Here is a 13,230-nt window from a genome sequence, read left to right as displayed (position 1 = left end):
ACCACAGATATGAAAGCCAGGATGTAAGGAATGGAGTTGCACAGCAGAACTGGGATCTTTCCAAGACTGTGGCGCTACTGGGCCAGCCCTATTTCCAGGCATTCCTTTAAGCCACAATTACTTGAATGTATGCTTACATCTGAGTAAACTAAATCCCAAGATAATTTTTATACAGTGCCTAACCTAATGCCTCCCACATAAGAGTTCAACACACAGTAACAGTAATTATCTTTCCCAATTTCAGCTCTTCATGATTGATTATGTAGCCTGTCTCTTGTCTACAGTGATAACAGCTAACTATGGTCATGCAACTGGATTTGTATGAAGATCTTAATTTTTAAACATAATTATACTTAATACAGTTATGAATAAAACATCATAAACCTGTGAACCCTGGCCAAAGTAATGGTCATGATTTATTTTAGGAAAAACTATCAAGTAAGCTAACGTAGCAATCAAGCAATGTCATTGTTGACATTCTCATAGCAATACTACAGTCAGCATTATTTTTCATTTTCATTGTGTCAACAGAAGAAGACATATCAGAAAAAGGGACCATCTGCCCTATCTAAAGGCAAGAGGTCACTGACCACACAAAAAGGATTGAAAACTGCAACTAATGTTGTGCTGTGTTTTCACAGTGCCACTCAGTTTATGCTATCCGTTAGATTAAATAGAAACCAAGCAGAATGAGCCCCCAAAACACAGATTGGACAAACACAGATGTCTGTCTTCTCACGCTTCCAGCAAAACTCTGTCACTGGCAGGAATTTATCAAAAGGCTTCAGGTGTCTTTTGTAACATGAGTTAGCCTTTCTTCTGATTTGGGTTTGTATGTGTCTTCCAAAAAAAGACTAAATATAAGTAACTCTTATTCATAATTACTGGAAAATTACATAACTAGGGGAATATTTTTAATACTTAGTATGACTCCTAAATTGTAATCATAACTGATAAGGTGGCTGAAACATGACAGTAATTATATTAAGTTCATGGTTAAACACCAAGTGCAATGACACCTATCCTTTAATTATTCAATCAGTAACTGTTCATTGGGCAATAAAAGTCAAAAAAAAAGAACCCTCATTAAATTATGGATGCTTTTTCAGGAATTCAAGCTTGCTTCCTTTAGTGACAAGGTCTCTTTGCTTCACATCTCACGTGTTTCCAGAGGCTCCAGAAGCCTTACCTGCCATGGTGTACAGATGCAGTAGTGTTTGCACTGATTGGTGCAGAGCAAGAAGAGGCAGGTTGCCACTGGCTGCCCCGAGAGGTAGATGAACCAATGGTAATGGGTGAGGTAGCAGGAGATGAAGTGCGATTGGCTGAAATGTAGGGACTTGTGGGGTCACTACTTCTACCAAATGAAGCACTGAAAAACAGCACACAGTCACTTTCTTCAGGACATGCTGCTCACCCACCAGTTCCCAGCACCACCTTCCCACCCAGATTGTGCATTTAAAAGGGATTCAGACCAAAGAAAGGGTAATTATAATTGGGAAGTGTGGAGTGATGACGCGAGCCAGAGCCGGGTCCCTGGCAGTAAGCAAGCAATCATCCAAAGGAGTGAAGGAACCACCACTCTTTGAAAGATGATCTTTTTGTCAATCATCCAAAAGATAGAAGTGTGAAGGAGGAGAGATGATATTTAACCAAAAAGCAAACTAGTAGAATATATGATACAAGAGTTGAAACTAAGAAAAGAAAATAACAGGAAACAGCATAATTCTATTAGAAAAAAAAAAAAAAAACAATTCCCAAGAAGCCCAAGGCAAAAAAATTCATGCAACCTCAAATGTCTATCTGATTAAAAAAGAAAAAAAAAAAAAAAAAAGAAGTGCTGCCAAAGCTAAAGTAAGATCAGAGAATTTGGAGAGGTTTGGAAGAACAGATTTGAAATGAAAATGTAAGTAGAAGTAAGGAAGTCTTGTGAAAAAAGGACTTTGGAATTACAGTTATTGAATTTAAAGCAAAGATGTCTTTGGGAGAATTTAAAGTATAGAAGCAATACTGTATCAGTGATAAAAGGCAACTTTCCTATCCTAAGAACCCTTTCAATTATAGCAAAAAAAAAAACAACCAACTTGAGGTTAGAAAATACCTCGTGATTATATCAGCAATGAGACACTTGAGGGTTTTTGTTTGAGGCAACACTTAACAAACAAACAAACAAAACAAAACAAAAAAACCAGACTTTTTACTGGCCCACAAGAAGAATTCCAGCCTAAAGTGAAGGGTTAGAAAATGGAAAGTACATCGAAGTTTGGCATAGCTGGTGCAAGACAGCTTTCCCACAATTTCTTTGAAAAATGGTGATGACATGGGATTTTTACAGAATCAAAACATGCTTTAGGGTTATAACAGAAGAGATCGGGAAATTCAAGGTCTGAAGCAAAGTTATAGAATGTTTCTCTAAAAGTTCTCACACAATTAAGCATGCTCCCCATTTTAAACATAGCCTTTTCCCTCCTCTGTTCATCATAACTTTGCCAAACTATTATCTACTAAACCAATGCCACTCAATCTATCTGCTGATTATTTGGATCATAAAAATCAACAATCTAATCATAAAGTAGTTCATGGCAGGAAACTAAATGGCAGCTTTCTCTCTTTAGATCCAGAACATCATTTTGTTCGAAAAAATTTATGGATTTTTGAATTCAACAAAAAGGAATAATAATATAGATAGGTAGACCAAGGCCTCAACCTTTAAGACAAATGGGTAAGAGCTTCATAAAGCCAAAAACACTTGGCTTGATAATAGATCACTGAATATTTGCATATTTTCAACATACAGCCCTTTCTTACATGATCTATCTGCAGCACTGAAGAAAATTTTAAGACACAATGGCTCTTTGTTTTATAGCTTTTTAATAACTATTTCCCATTATCTGACATTAACTAGTTGATAAGGGCCTTTCTGTCAAACACAAAAAAGTTTTGATCCCAAATAGCTAATCTGGTCACACAGTTTTTGGCCAAAGCCTGTTCCGAAGCCAACCAGTCATCTAGAAAACTGATGAAGACTATGATGGGAAGAGGTAGCTAGAGGGATTAAGTGGAAGTGAAGAAAAAACTCAAATAAGCAATGAGAAACAGACTCTTCCACATCAGCAGCGAAGTTCAAATTAAAATGTTAATTAAGGATATCTTGTGGCTTAATGGCTCTGGCAAAGGTGCTCTGCGTGCTGGCTAGTATGTGGCAAAGAAAATAATTGCAGAAAAGGGAAAAATAGATGAGAAAAGAAGAAGGAAACCCATGTACCTTCTCTGCACCAAACTTGCGAGTTTCTCATCTTGATGGATCTGAGGGCCATTATAGTCATACAAAAAAAAAAAACAAAACTCAAGTCCCTAAGTTAAGAGGCTTCATTAGAAAACGTCATTAATGCAACAGAAAATTGTGCCCATTTCCCACCCCTTACCACCCGACAGTGCCCCTCCCTCTTCCCCCCAAAAATACAACTTGCGATGAAAACTACTCTAGTTTTAGAAAAAGGAAAAGCAGCAGCTGGCCAAGGGTTCTTTACATTCAGTCTTGCCCAGAGATTGTGAGAAGTCGTGTCTATATGAAGATTTTAGTAGGACTGAGAGGATGGAATAAAGTCAGGTTTGTGGTGAGAATTTGAAATTAGCTTACTTTAGTTTAGTTATCAAGAGAATAAGTTAATTTTGTTAGTCAAGATGTTAATCCCAAGAAATCTAAAAGCAATTCATTTTTGATTCATTTCTGTGGTGATAATTGGATATAAGATGGCATGCAATTCTGACCCAAATTTCCATAGCCAAAGTGGAGGAAATCCATCTGCCGCCCCCATGAGCCAGGTACCTCTTCAAGTAGGTTGACACGTAGGCAGAAGGAGCAATCGTTTGTGGGGCTTCATTTCCCTTGGCCTCATCCCTCCACAGCTGCCGGGGATAGGAGCCACTCCTCACCAGGTTCACAGCTGATTCTCTATGGAGGCATATAGGAAAACACAACGCTGTTGCTGCCTCCAGTTTCTGTCCAAGATACAATGCAAACAGGAAAAAAGGGCCTGGCAGAGGAGCACAGCAACATGGCTAAGGAACCAGACTCATCTCCATTAATCTATCTTCATCTGTCTGTTTCTTATAGAGAATGAGTTAAGTATTACTGTCTGCTTTCTTTCAAAAATTTCTTTTTTTAAATTTTATTATTTTTATTGCAAAGTCAGATATATACAGAAAGGAGGAGAGACAGAGAGGAAGATCTTCCATCCATTGATTCACTCCCCAAATGACAGCAACGGCCAGTGCTGCGCCGATCGAAAGCCGGGAACCAGGAACTTCCTTCCAGGTCTCCCACGCCGGTGCAGGGTCCCAAGGCCTTGGGCCGTCCTCGACTGCTTTCCCAGACCACAAGCAGGGAGCTGGATGGGAAGTGGGGCTGCCAGGATCAGAACTGGCGACCATATGGGATCCTGGTGCATTCAAGGCAAGGACTTTGGCCGCTTGGCCACGGCACCAGGCCCTTCTTTCAAAAATTTCAAAGTCAAATGATTTCAAAAAGTACCAAACTCCTCATGTGAAGTACCCCTAATGGTAGGGCTGTCAGTACCTTGCAGCGGGCTATGTGTAAGTCAGGAAAGAGGGTCTTGGGTAAGAGAGATTGTCAGGGAAAGAGGTACTGCAGAAGGAGAAAGGAAGGAGGCCTTGCTGGAACCCTCATGAGCATCAGAAATGCAAAAGCATCCAGGAAGGCGCTGTAGTTGCACTGTTGACTCACAACTGGTATCTGAGCAAAACAAGCTGTCAATCTCCATACTCCACAAGCTTGTCCAGGGCAGCCCTTTTCAAACGTTAATATAACATGTATACTATTTATACACTAACATGGATGCGTTTTAATATTAATGTTTTATACATATGTGACCATGTGAGCACATTTGAATCAATGATGGGATTTGGTAAAGCTACACATCCTAATCTAGCAGCTCTGAGCAGCAAGGTAGGAGTCAGCAAGTGTACCATGCTCCTTCCTTTCTCCCCAGAGATACCGATAAAGCTAGCTGGAGGATTCCATCTAGAGAAGAAATGTTCTAGACCAAACTCTATCCTGAGTGTGGCAGTACATCCAAATCCCTACAGTCATTTTAACTTCTTCCTAAATAAACATTGTTAACAATAGCCAAAATAACTCAGCTATTATGTAGGGCTGGCATTGTTGCAGATGGCATAAGTTTCAGTCCCAAATACTCCACTTCTGATTCAGCTCCCTGCTACTGGCCTGGAAAAACTAGCAGAAAGTAGCCCACGTGCGTGGAGACCCCTGTAACTCACACGAGACATGGATGAAGCTCCTGGTGTCTGGCTTTGATCAGGCTCAGCCTAGGACACTACAGCCATTTGGGGAGTAAACTAAGAGAGGGGAGATCTCTCTCTAATCCCCTCTCTCTGGCTTTCAAATACACCTTATTAAAAAAAAAGACTATCATTTTAATTTCCTCATCCGTTTGATGGGAAACACTTAAACTGTATCTACTTCCAAATTAGAAGTGAGTTACTGGATTAAGTAATAGTTTTAGCGTTTATTACGTGCTAAGCACAGTGGCAGGCACTGCGAACAATGGACGAATACACACAGACTACTTCTATAGAGCCTGCTGGTGAATGCACCCAAGCCAGCCAGGTGAGTCAAAGGAAACTTCCTAAAGACAGAAACGTCTAAGCTGAGGTTACAATTTGACGGGCAAAACAAGGAAATAAGAACAGGGAAGTAACGTGAACAGAAACAACAAATAACCCATTATATGCTCAGGACATTCACAGAAAAAAGCAAGGGAGAGTGAAGAGATGGCCAGACCCGGCAAAGCAGAGAGGGCCACTTCCAGTCTGCACTGAGGTTACCTGTTCTCCTTCTCTTCAATGTCACTTGTGCTGTTGAGCCTCCGGGATGCTAGTGAACTAAAATAGCTTCGATTTTCTTTCTCCTGTAAAATGAGAATCAGGTATAAAGCATGGGGAAAATACAATATTGACACGGTATAAACACACTTGGCGTCAAAAAGCAGAACTTACTATATCTCTATAATCTTAGCTCTGGACTCAGTGTTTACCTCACTTCCAGCAACACTACAGGTTAGCATCAAAAATTTGCTCCTGACCCTCTTCCAATTAAACCTGGAGTGTAGGGAAATGGTTCTCATGGGAAGTATCAGGGTGATCAACAAGGAAAACAGCAGTGCTCGTGACATGAAGCTGCAGCTTTGCCAAGACAGAGAGGGGGCTGTGAATGGCCACCAGCACAAACAACCAGCTCTAGTCTCCAGCAAATCTTTTCCCTGAAACGCCACTTCCTGAGGGACACCCATGACAAACATACATGGCGCAGGGTGAACCCAAACAACATCCTGTCTCTCTGTGAGTCTTCCACAAATGCAAGACAAAGCAAGAGGACCATGATGATAAGAAAGTCTGACCTTGAACAAGAGTACTAAATGCGCCCTGCAAAATCTGGAACCCAAAGTGAAGAAAACAGAAACATACTCATCTTGGGTGAATACACAGAATATAATCCTGCTAGTGAAAAATAGCATGTATTTTTTTCCTCTAAGTGCTGGCTTGCCTAAATTTCATTCAATTCTAAGCCCAGCTTAAGGAATTCTGTTTCCAAACATCAAAAGATGAACTTTCTGGTATTGGTTCAGAAGAACCTTTTAGGTCATATTCAAATTTTCATGCTTCTGGTCCATTGTTTTGCTTGGTAGCTAAGAAGAATGAAATCACAGTCAAAAGAAGAAAGCTATTTTTAAAACTTGTCTCCCCTCTCTTGGCCGGGTAAACAAAAGCAAGCAAACAGCAACTTGCTTAAACTATCAATGTATTTGCTTTCTTCAAAGGTTTTGTGCATCCAGAATGAACTCACAGGGTTGAAGGTACTTTCTTTTGCTCCCAAGATTGAATTTTCATGGAAGCAAACTGCCTTGAGAGTCCCCCATTCCCTGCCCACATGGCACCTTTTCTTTGTTGTCGAGCAGAGCAGAAATCCGCGGGCTTGATGAGGAGCGATGGATGGAGGAGCCCCGGTCCCTTAGCGCCTCCCTGGAATTGGCACCCTCACTCAGCACGTTGTGGCTGCCAGTTTTTCTTAGTCCCAGCCTCCATGAAGAAGGGGATTCATCTTTGGGCTCTTCTGACTTATTAAAAAGGCTGGAGGAGAACTAGGAGGGAAGAGACAAAGACAAAAAATAAAAAACATCAAAACACAAGGTCCCGATGCTTCTTTTCCAGTTTGTTTGTCTTCTCCACACTTAACTAACTGCAGGGAGGCAACAGACAGTGCTAGAAGGATGACTGCACAGTGACTTTCTACCAGTTCTCCCTTCCTCGCCCAGCAGATGCTAACAACCTCTGCAGGCCCTCCTCCTCCCTAGGCCAGCAGCAGCCTCAGAACCAAACACACTGCTCTGACCTGATACAGCTACTCCAGGAATTAAATGCTATCTGCCCTCCATCTGCAATCAATGCTACTATAAAGCATCAGGAGAAGGTGTTCTGGCGATACAGCTTCTCTTGACTCACTGTGTCACTGAAAATAAGACATTTTACTTCTCTAGGTCTCAACAAGCTTATCTATACAACGGTAATAATGAGCTTAATTCTCCTTAAGGTATGCTTATTTTGGATGTATAAAAACCAAGAAATCAATGTATATGAGAAGTCGTCAATATTCCTGAAAAACACACTTTATGAGTTGGCGATCTGGCACAGTGAATTCAACTGCTGCCTGAAAGACCAGCATCCCATATGAGCACTGGTTCAAGCCCCAGCTACTCCACTTCTGAACTTGCTCCCTGCTAATGCACCTAGGAAAACAGAAGATAGACCAAGTGCTTGGACCCTTGCCACTTATTTGGGAAATCTGAATGGAGTTCTAGGTTCCTGGCTTAGGCCATTGTGTGGAGTGGGACCAGCAGATGGAAGATCTCTTCCTGTGTGTCTCCCCTTCCTGCTCTGTGTTTCTGCCTTCAAAATAAATAAATCACTTTTTAAAAGGATTTATTTTTATTAGAAAGGCAGATCCACAGAGAGGAGGAGAGACAGAAAGTTCCTTCATCCACTGGCTCACTCTCCAAATAGCCACAACAGCTGGAGCTGAGTCAATCTGAAGTCAGGAGCCAGGAGCTACTTCAGGGTCTTCCACACAGGTGCAAGGCCTTTAGGTCTTGGACCGTCCTACACTGCCCTCCCAAGCCACAAGCAGGGAGTTGGAAGGGAAATGGATCAGCTGAGAGATGAACCGGTGCCCACATGGAATCCTGGTATGTGCAATGTGAGTATTTAGCCACTGAGCCATCGTACCAGTCCCATGAGTCATTAAAAAAAAAAAAAAGGAAAATGTATATTTTGTGAAAAACTGCATGTATTTCAAAAAATTTTGTATAAAAATAAACTTAGCTTTAAATCCAACTAACTATGAATTTTTGAACGCTCCCCTTTTTCTAAAGGGAAAATGTCTTTTCCAGCATTATTTTAACTAAATGTAAAAGCATATGTGTGGGGTGGGGATTCTCCCTCAATATCCCCCTTCACCTCAGATACATAAATAATAAAAATATATTTTAAAAAAAAAGCATATGTGTGTTAGTTATCTTTTTATCTAATTTTCATTTGTTAAAAACAGGAAGTCAAGTTCCATATAAAAGCAAAGGTAATATGGGAGATACAGTCAAATAACTGGGCCATGAATGAGGCCCACATTCTCTCTGAAATTTGTGGAATGGTCCATAATAATATTTCAAGGATTAAAGAAGTAGTCAGAGCTTTGCTCCCCATTTCCACAGTGCTGCCATATGCCCATCTTTCCAACTAAGGAGGTGCAAATATCCGTAACAATTATAAAACCAGAACTTTTCCCACAACTTCACTGCAAAGAACTCAGGTCACTTCCTAACCTCAAACCTACTTTTCTGTCCTGGCTCAGGCTGGCCGCAGGGAGTGGGAGCCTCTGTGCGGCCTACACAGAATGCGGGAGGAGCCGCCTCTGTGGTTTAACACTTCTTTCTACCTCTGCCCTATACTCAACATAAAGTATCAAGATTTTTCTAGGAAAATTGGGTTTAAAGATAGAAAAAGCATAACTAGATGACTCCCCAATCCACTCCAAACTTGATATAGCTAATAGCAGATAATGAAGAAAATGGGCGAATGACAAAATGTCTTTGTTCCCAGACTACTTTTATCTGTGTCATAAAACAGTGCAAATTAGGTTACTGATGATTTTATAGGACTTTTTTTTAAGACAACATAATAGACTGAATATTTGGACCCCACCAATTCATATGCAGAAGCCCCAGCCCCCAATGTGCCTATATTTGCAGACAGGGCCTATGAGGAGATGATGAGAATGAAATATGCTACTAAAGTAAGGATCCTAATCTCCTAGAGTTAGTGCCCTTATAAAGAATACCATGGGCCAAAATGGTTGCATGGAGAATAAAGCCATCGCCTGTAGTGCCGGTTTTCCATGTGGATTTTGGTTCAGGTTCCAGGAGAGAAACAGAGCTCTCTCTCTTTCCACCATATTAGGAGAATTAGTAGCAAGAAGGTAGCCAGCTAATTCTCCTCCTGCAAGCACCAGGATCCCATACGGGTGCTGATTTGTGGCCCAGCTGCTCCACTTCCTATCCAGCTCCCTGCTTGTGGCCTGGGTAAGCAATGGAAGATGGCCCAAAGCCTTGGGATCCTGTACCCATGTGGGAGACCCAGATGAGGCTCCTAGCTCTTAGCTTTGGATTGGCTCAGCTCTGGCTATTGCAACCATTTGGGAGTGAATAAGCAGATGGAAGAGCTCTCTGTAACTCTGACTTTCCAATAAAAATAAACAAATCTTTAAAAAGAAGGTAGCCAGCTTCAGGTTGGAAAGAGAGCTCTCCCTAGGGCTCACCTGAATTGACTGTACCTTGATCTAAGATCTGGGTCTCCAGAACTGCAAGAAACAGATGTTTACCTAAGCTTCCCAGTGTGAGGTCCTTGGGTATGGAAGAAGACTTAAGACAGACAAGAATGTATCTTTATTATTTTTGTGAGAGAATATCTTTAAGGTTTTTATAAATGTGTTATCATAGCCAAATGTAAAATACAACAGTCAGATTAATTCCAAAGTACTTACTCTCCTAGTAGAAAAAGCCGAGAAGGCATTCTGAGCTGGTGTTGGTATCTGCTCCATAATACTTCTGCTCTCAGAGTTGGAATGGTTGACAATGGCTTCTGGCTTTTTATCTGTTATTTAAGACAAGGGAAGAAACAAGTGCAAGTATGAAATCTTGTCTTTGTGTCTATGTGTTCGTCTCTGCCAACAGAGAAAGGCTGCCATTTTTCAAACATATTATTAGAGCCATATAATACCTGGCTTGAACTAAGATGAAATCTCAAACAGATGCTGGTGAAGAAAGCAAATTCAATGATTTATGCATCTTGGTAAGATCTAACTTCAATTTCCATATGAAAATTGAAAACTGTCTCCAAATCAGTTGTTACATATAAAAATCATCAGGACCTACAAATTATGAATATATTTTGTGGGTTTTTTGGGAGGACGACCTGAAAAGATCAGAAAAAGCTTGATAGGTATTGCTTTGTAGCTGATTATAATCAAGAGAAATACTAAAAGTCTACTGCTGTGGTGCAGTGATATAAGCTACCATCTGACACCTGCATCCCAAAAGAGTGCTGGTTTGAGTTCCAGTTATACCACTTCCAATGCAGCTCCCTGCTAATGCACCTGAGAAAGCAGCAGACACAACCCAAGTGCTTGGAACCTTGCCACCCATGTAGGGACCTGATGACTCCTGGCTTTGACATGGCTTGCTAGCCACATGGGGAATGGGACCAGAGAATAGAAGATCTCTCCCTCTTGCTAGCTTTAACTCTTTTAAATAAATAAACATAACTTTTAAAGAGAAAAAGAGAGACAGAGAGATAAAGATAGCAATAAGACCAGCACAGATAATGTAGGTGATAATCGTCTGATTCGGATCAACAATTGCTACAGGAGTTCATAGAAGAGAAAAACCCTCTGAGAAGGGAAACCACCAGTGAAAGGTGTGATCTTAGCCAGATTTGTCTAAAGAAATCAAACCATGGAGGAAACCGGAAGATAATACTGACTGGCAGGTGGAGAAAAAAGAAAGGGCAAAATCAATGGGTCAGAAATAAAAATATACATATCTGTTAGTGAAGTAGCAGGTCCAATTTAAAGAACAGATATTATTGGGTTACATTAGGAAATAAAGATAAAAAGCATTATGAAGGATGTTACATGTTAAGCTTTGGATTTTTAGTAACTAAACTCACATGAACGTAAACAGGAGTGGCCCATCTCAGCAAGGTCATCAGGCCAGAATCTTCCCTGTTTTGCTCACTGCTGTATGCTACATTCCCAGCACAAGGCCTGCACCTCGTGGGCATGGTTCTGGGTCTCTGTACTCTGGAAACAAAGCTCCCAGACTAATCCACCTGTGAGGTAACTGACAACTGTAAGCTGTGACACTTGGTAAGTTACTAATCATATTTGAACCTTTATAGTCTCACTGGTTAATCGGGAATTTTAATTCTCACTTTGAGAATTATTTTAAAGATTACAGACAGTATTTTTACATTTAAAGATTATAGAGAGTATCCCCAACTCAATGACTGGGGATAGTTAAGTCTCTTCTGTGAGCTATGAATATCTGTAGTTATTGTCATGAATATCAAAAATTTAGGAGCCTGGCGCACAGTAGCCCGGCAGCTAAAGTCCACACCTTGCACAAGCCAGAATCCCATACTGGTGCTGGTTCTAATCCCTGCTGCTCCACTTCCCATCCAGCTCCCTGTTTGTGGCCTGGGAAAGCATTAAAGCACAGCCCAAAGCCTGGGACCCTGTACCCATGCAGAATACTCGGGAGAGTCTCCTAACTCCTGACTTCAGATCAGCTCAGCTCTGGCATTTGCAGCCACTTGGGGAGTGAACCAGTGGGCAGAAAATCATTCTTTCTGTGTCTCCTTCACTCTTTAAATCTGCCTATCCAATAAAAATAAATAAATCTTTTAAAAAAAGAAAATAAAAAGAAAATAAAAAATATCTGAATATCTCTATCCCCAAGAAATCCACTTTCCTAGCCAACTCTGACAAATAGGTGACATGCTCCTCTGAATTCATTTCCTTGGGTAGTACCTTTTCAGATCAATTCTGGGACTGGCCATATGACTCACCATGGACACTGGACATTAGCAGATGTGACACAGGTGGAAACTTGGAAAACGCAGTGTATTGCACCCTGGACTCTGGCTGTCCCTGGAATTCAGACGCCCTTAAAGATGCAGAGACTAGCCACCTTCGCAATAGGAGACACAAGGACTACTTGCCCTAAAACCTCCAGGCCAGCCAATAGAAAGGATCTGACCTCCCTAGCTATCTTACCCACAGATTACAAAAAATCTGAGCCCAGCAGCATCATGTAGAGAAGACAAGCCACCTTCTCAAATTGCCAACACACAGCAGGGTCCCCAAGTTCTTCTTTTTTCTTTTTATTATTATTGATTACATTGCATTATGTGACACAGTTTTATAGGCACTGGGATTCCCCCCCACCCCCCTCCAACTCCCCCCCATGGTGGATTCCTCCACCTTGTTGCATTACCACAGTTCAAATTCAGTTGAGATTCTTTCACTGCAAGCATCTACCAAGCATAAAGTCCAGCATCTTATTGTCCAGATAAGTTCAACGGATTCCCCAATTTCTTCTTGTAAGATACCAAGTTTGTATTACATGGCAAAACCAACTGATACACTAAATGTTTTGTTAATCAAATAAGGAAAATAAAAACAAAATTCAAATCAAATTGTCTACAGTCACCTCAAAAGATAACTAAACCATTTACAGTAAGACACATGACAACTTGGTATCTGTGCATCCTTAAAAATAGGATATACAGAGAGGTGGAGAGGCAGAAAGATCTTCCATACAATGGTTCACTCCCCTAGCAGCCGCAACGGCCAGAGCTGAGCCAATCCGAAGCCAGGGGCCAGGAGCCAGGAACTTCTTCCAGGTCTTCCACATGGGTGCAGGGTCCCAAGGCTTTTTTGGGCCATGCTCAACTGCTTTCCCAGGCCACAAGTAGGGAGCTGGATGGGAAGTGGAGCTGCCAGGATTAGAACTGGTGCCCATATGGGATCCTGGTGCATGCAAGGTGTGGACTTTAACCACTACGTTATCGTGCCGGGCT

At 41.3% G+C, this 13,230-nt stretch overlaps 1 protein-coding gene across 5 annotated transcripts in view; it reads right to left on the bottom strand.

The window, feature by feature from the left end:
* The window catches only part of PPP1R12B (protein phosphatase 1 regulatory subunit 12B), a 202,674-nt gene that overhangs the window by 117,912 nt on the left and 71,532 nt on the right, over positions 1 to 13,230 (bottom strand). For 2 of the 5 annotated variants that reach the window (XM_058669012.1, XM_036495328.2), the window contains exons 9-13: positions 10,133 to 10,242; positions 6,978 to 7,181; positions 5,869 to 5,951; positions 3,830 to 3,955; positions 1,190 to 1,372 (exon numbers count right to left, since the gene is read on the bottom strand). In XM_058669012.1, the coding sequence (XP_058524995.1) occupies positions 1,190 to 1,372; positions 3,830 to 3,955; positions 5,869 to 5,951; positions 6,978 to 7,181; positions 10,133 to 10,242 (706 nt within the window). Of the gene's footprint in view, positions 1 to 1,189; positions 1,373 to 3,265; positions 3,307 to 3,829; positions 3,956 to 5,868; positions 5,952 to 6,977; positions 7,182 to 10,132; positions 10,243 to 13,230 lie in introns of all 5 variants that reach the window. The other 3 variants (XM_004578757.2, XM_004578758.3, XR_009246138.1) reach the window with 2 other exon arrangements.

This window comes from Ochotona princeps, chromosome 10 (genome assembly GCF_030435755.1).
Source record: "Ochotona princeps isolate mOchPri1 chromosome 10, mOchPri1.hap1, whole genome shotgun sequence".
Classification (NCBI taxonomy): domain Eukaryota; kingdom Metazoa; phylum Chordata; class Mammalia; order Lagomorpha; family Ochotonidae; genus Ochotona; species Ochotona princeps.
The sequence above is the reverse complement of the archived record's forward strand: the minus strand, read 5'-3'. Positions and strand labels throughout refer to the sequence as shown.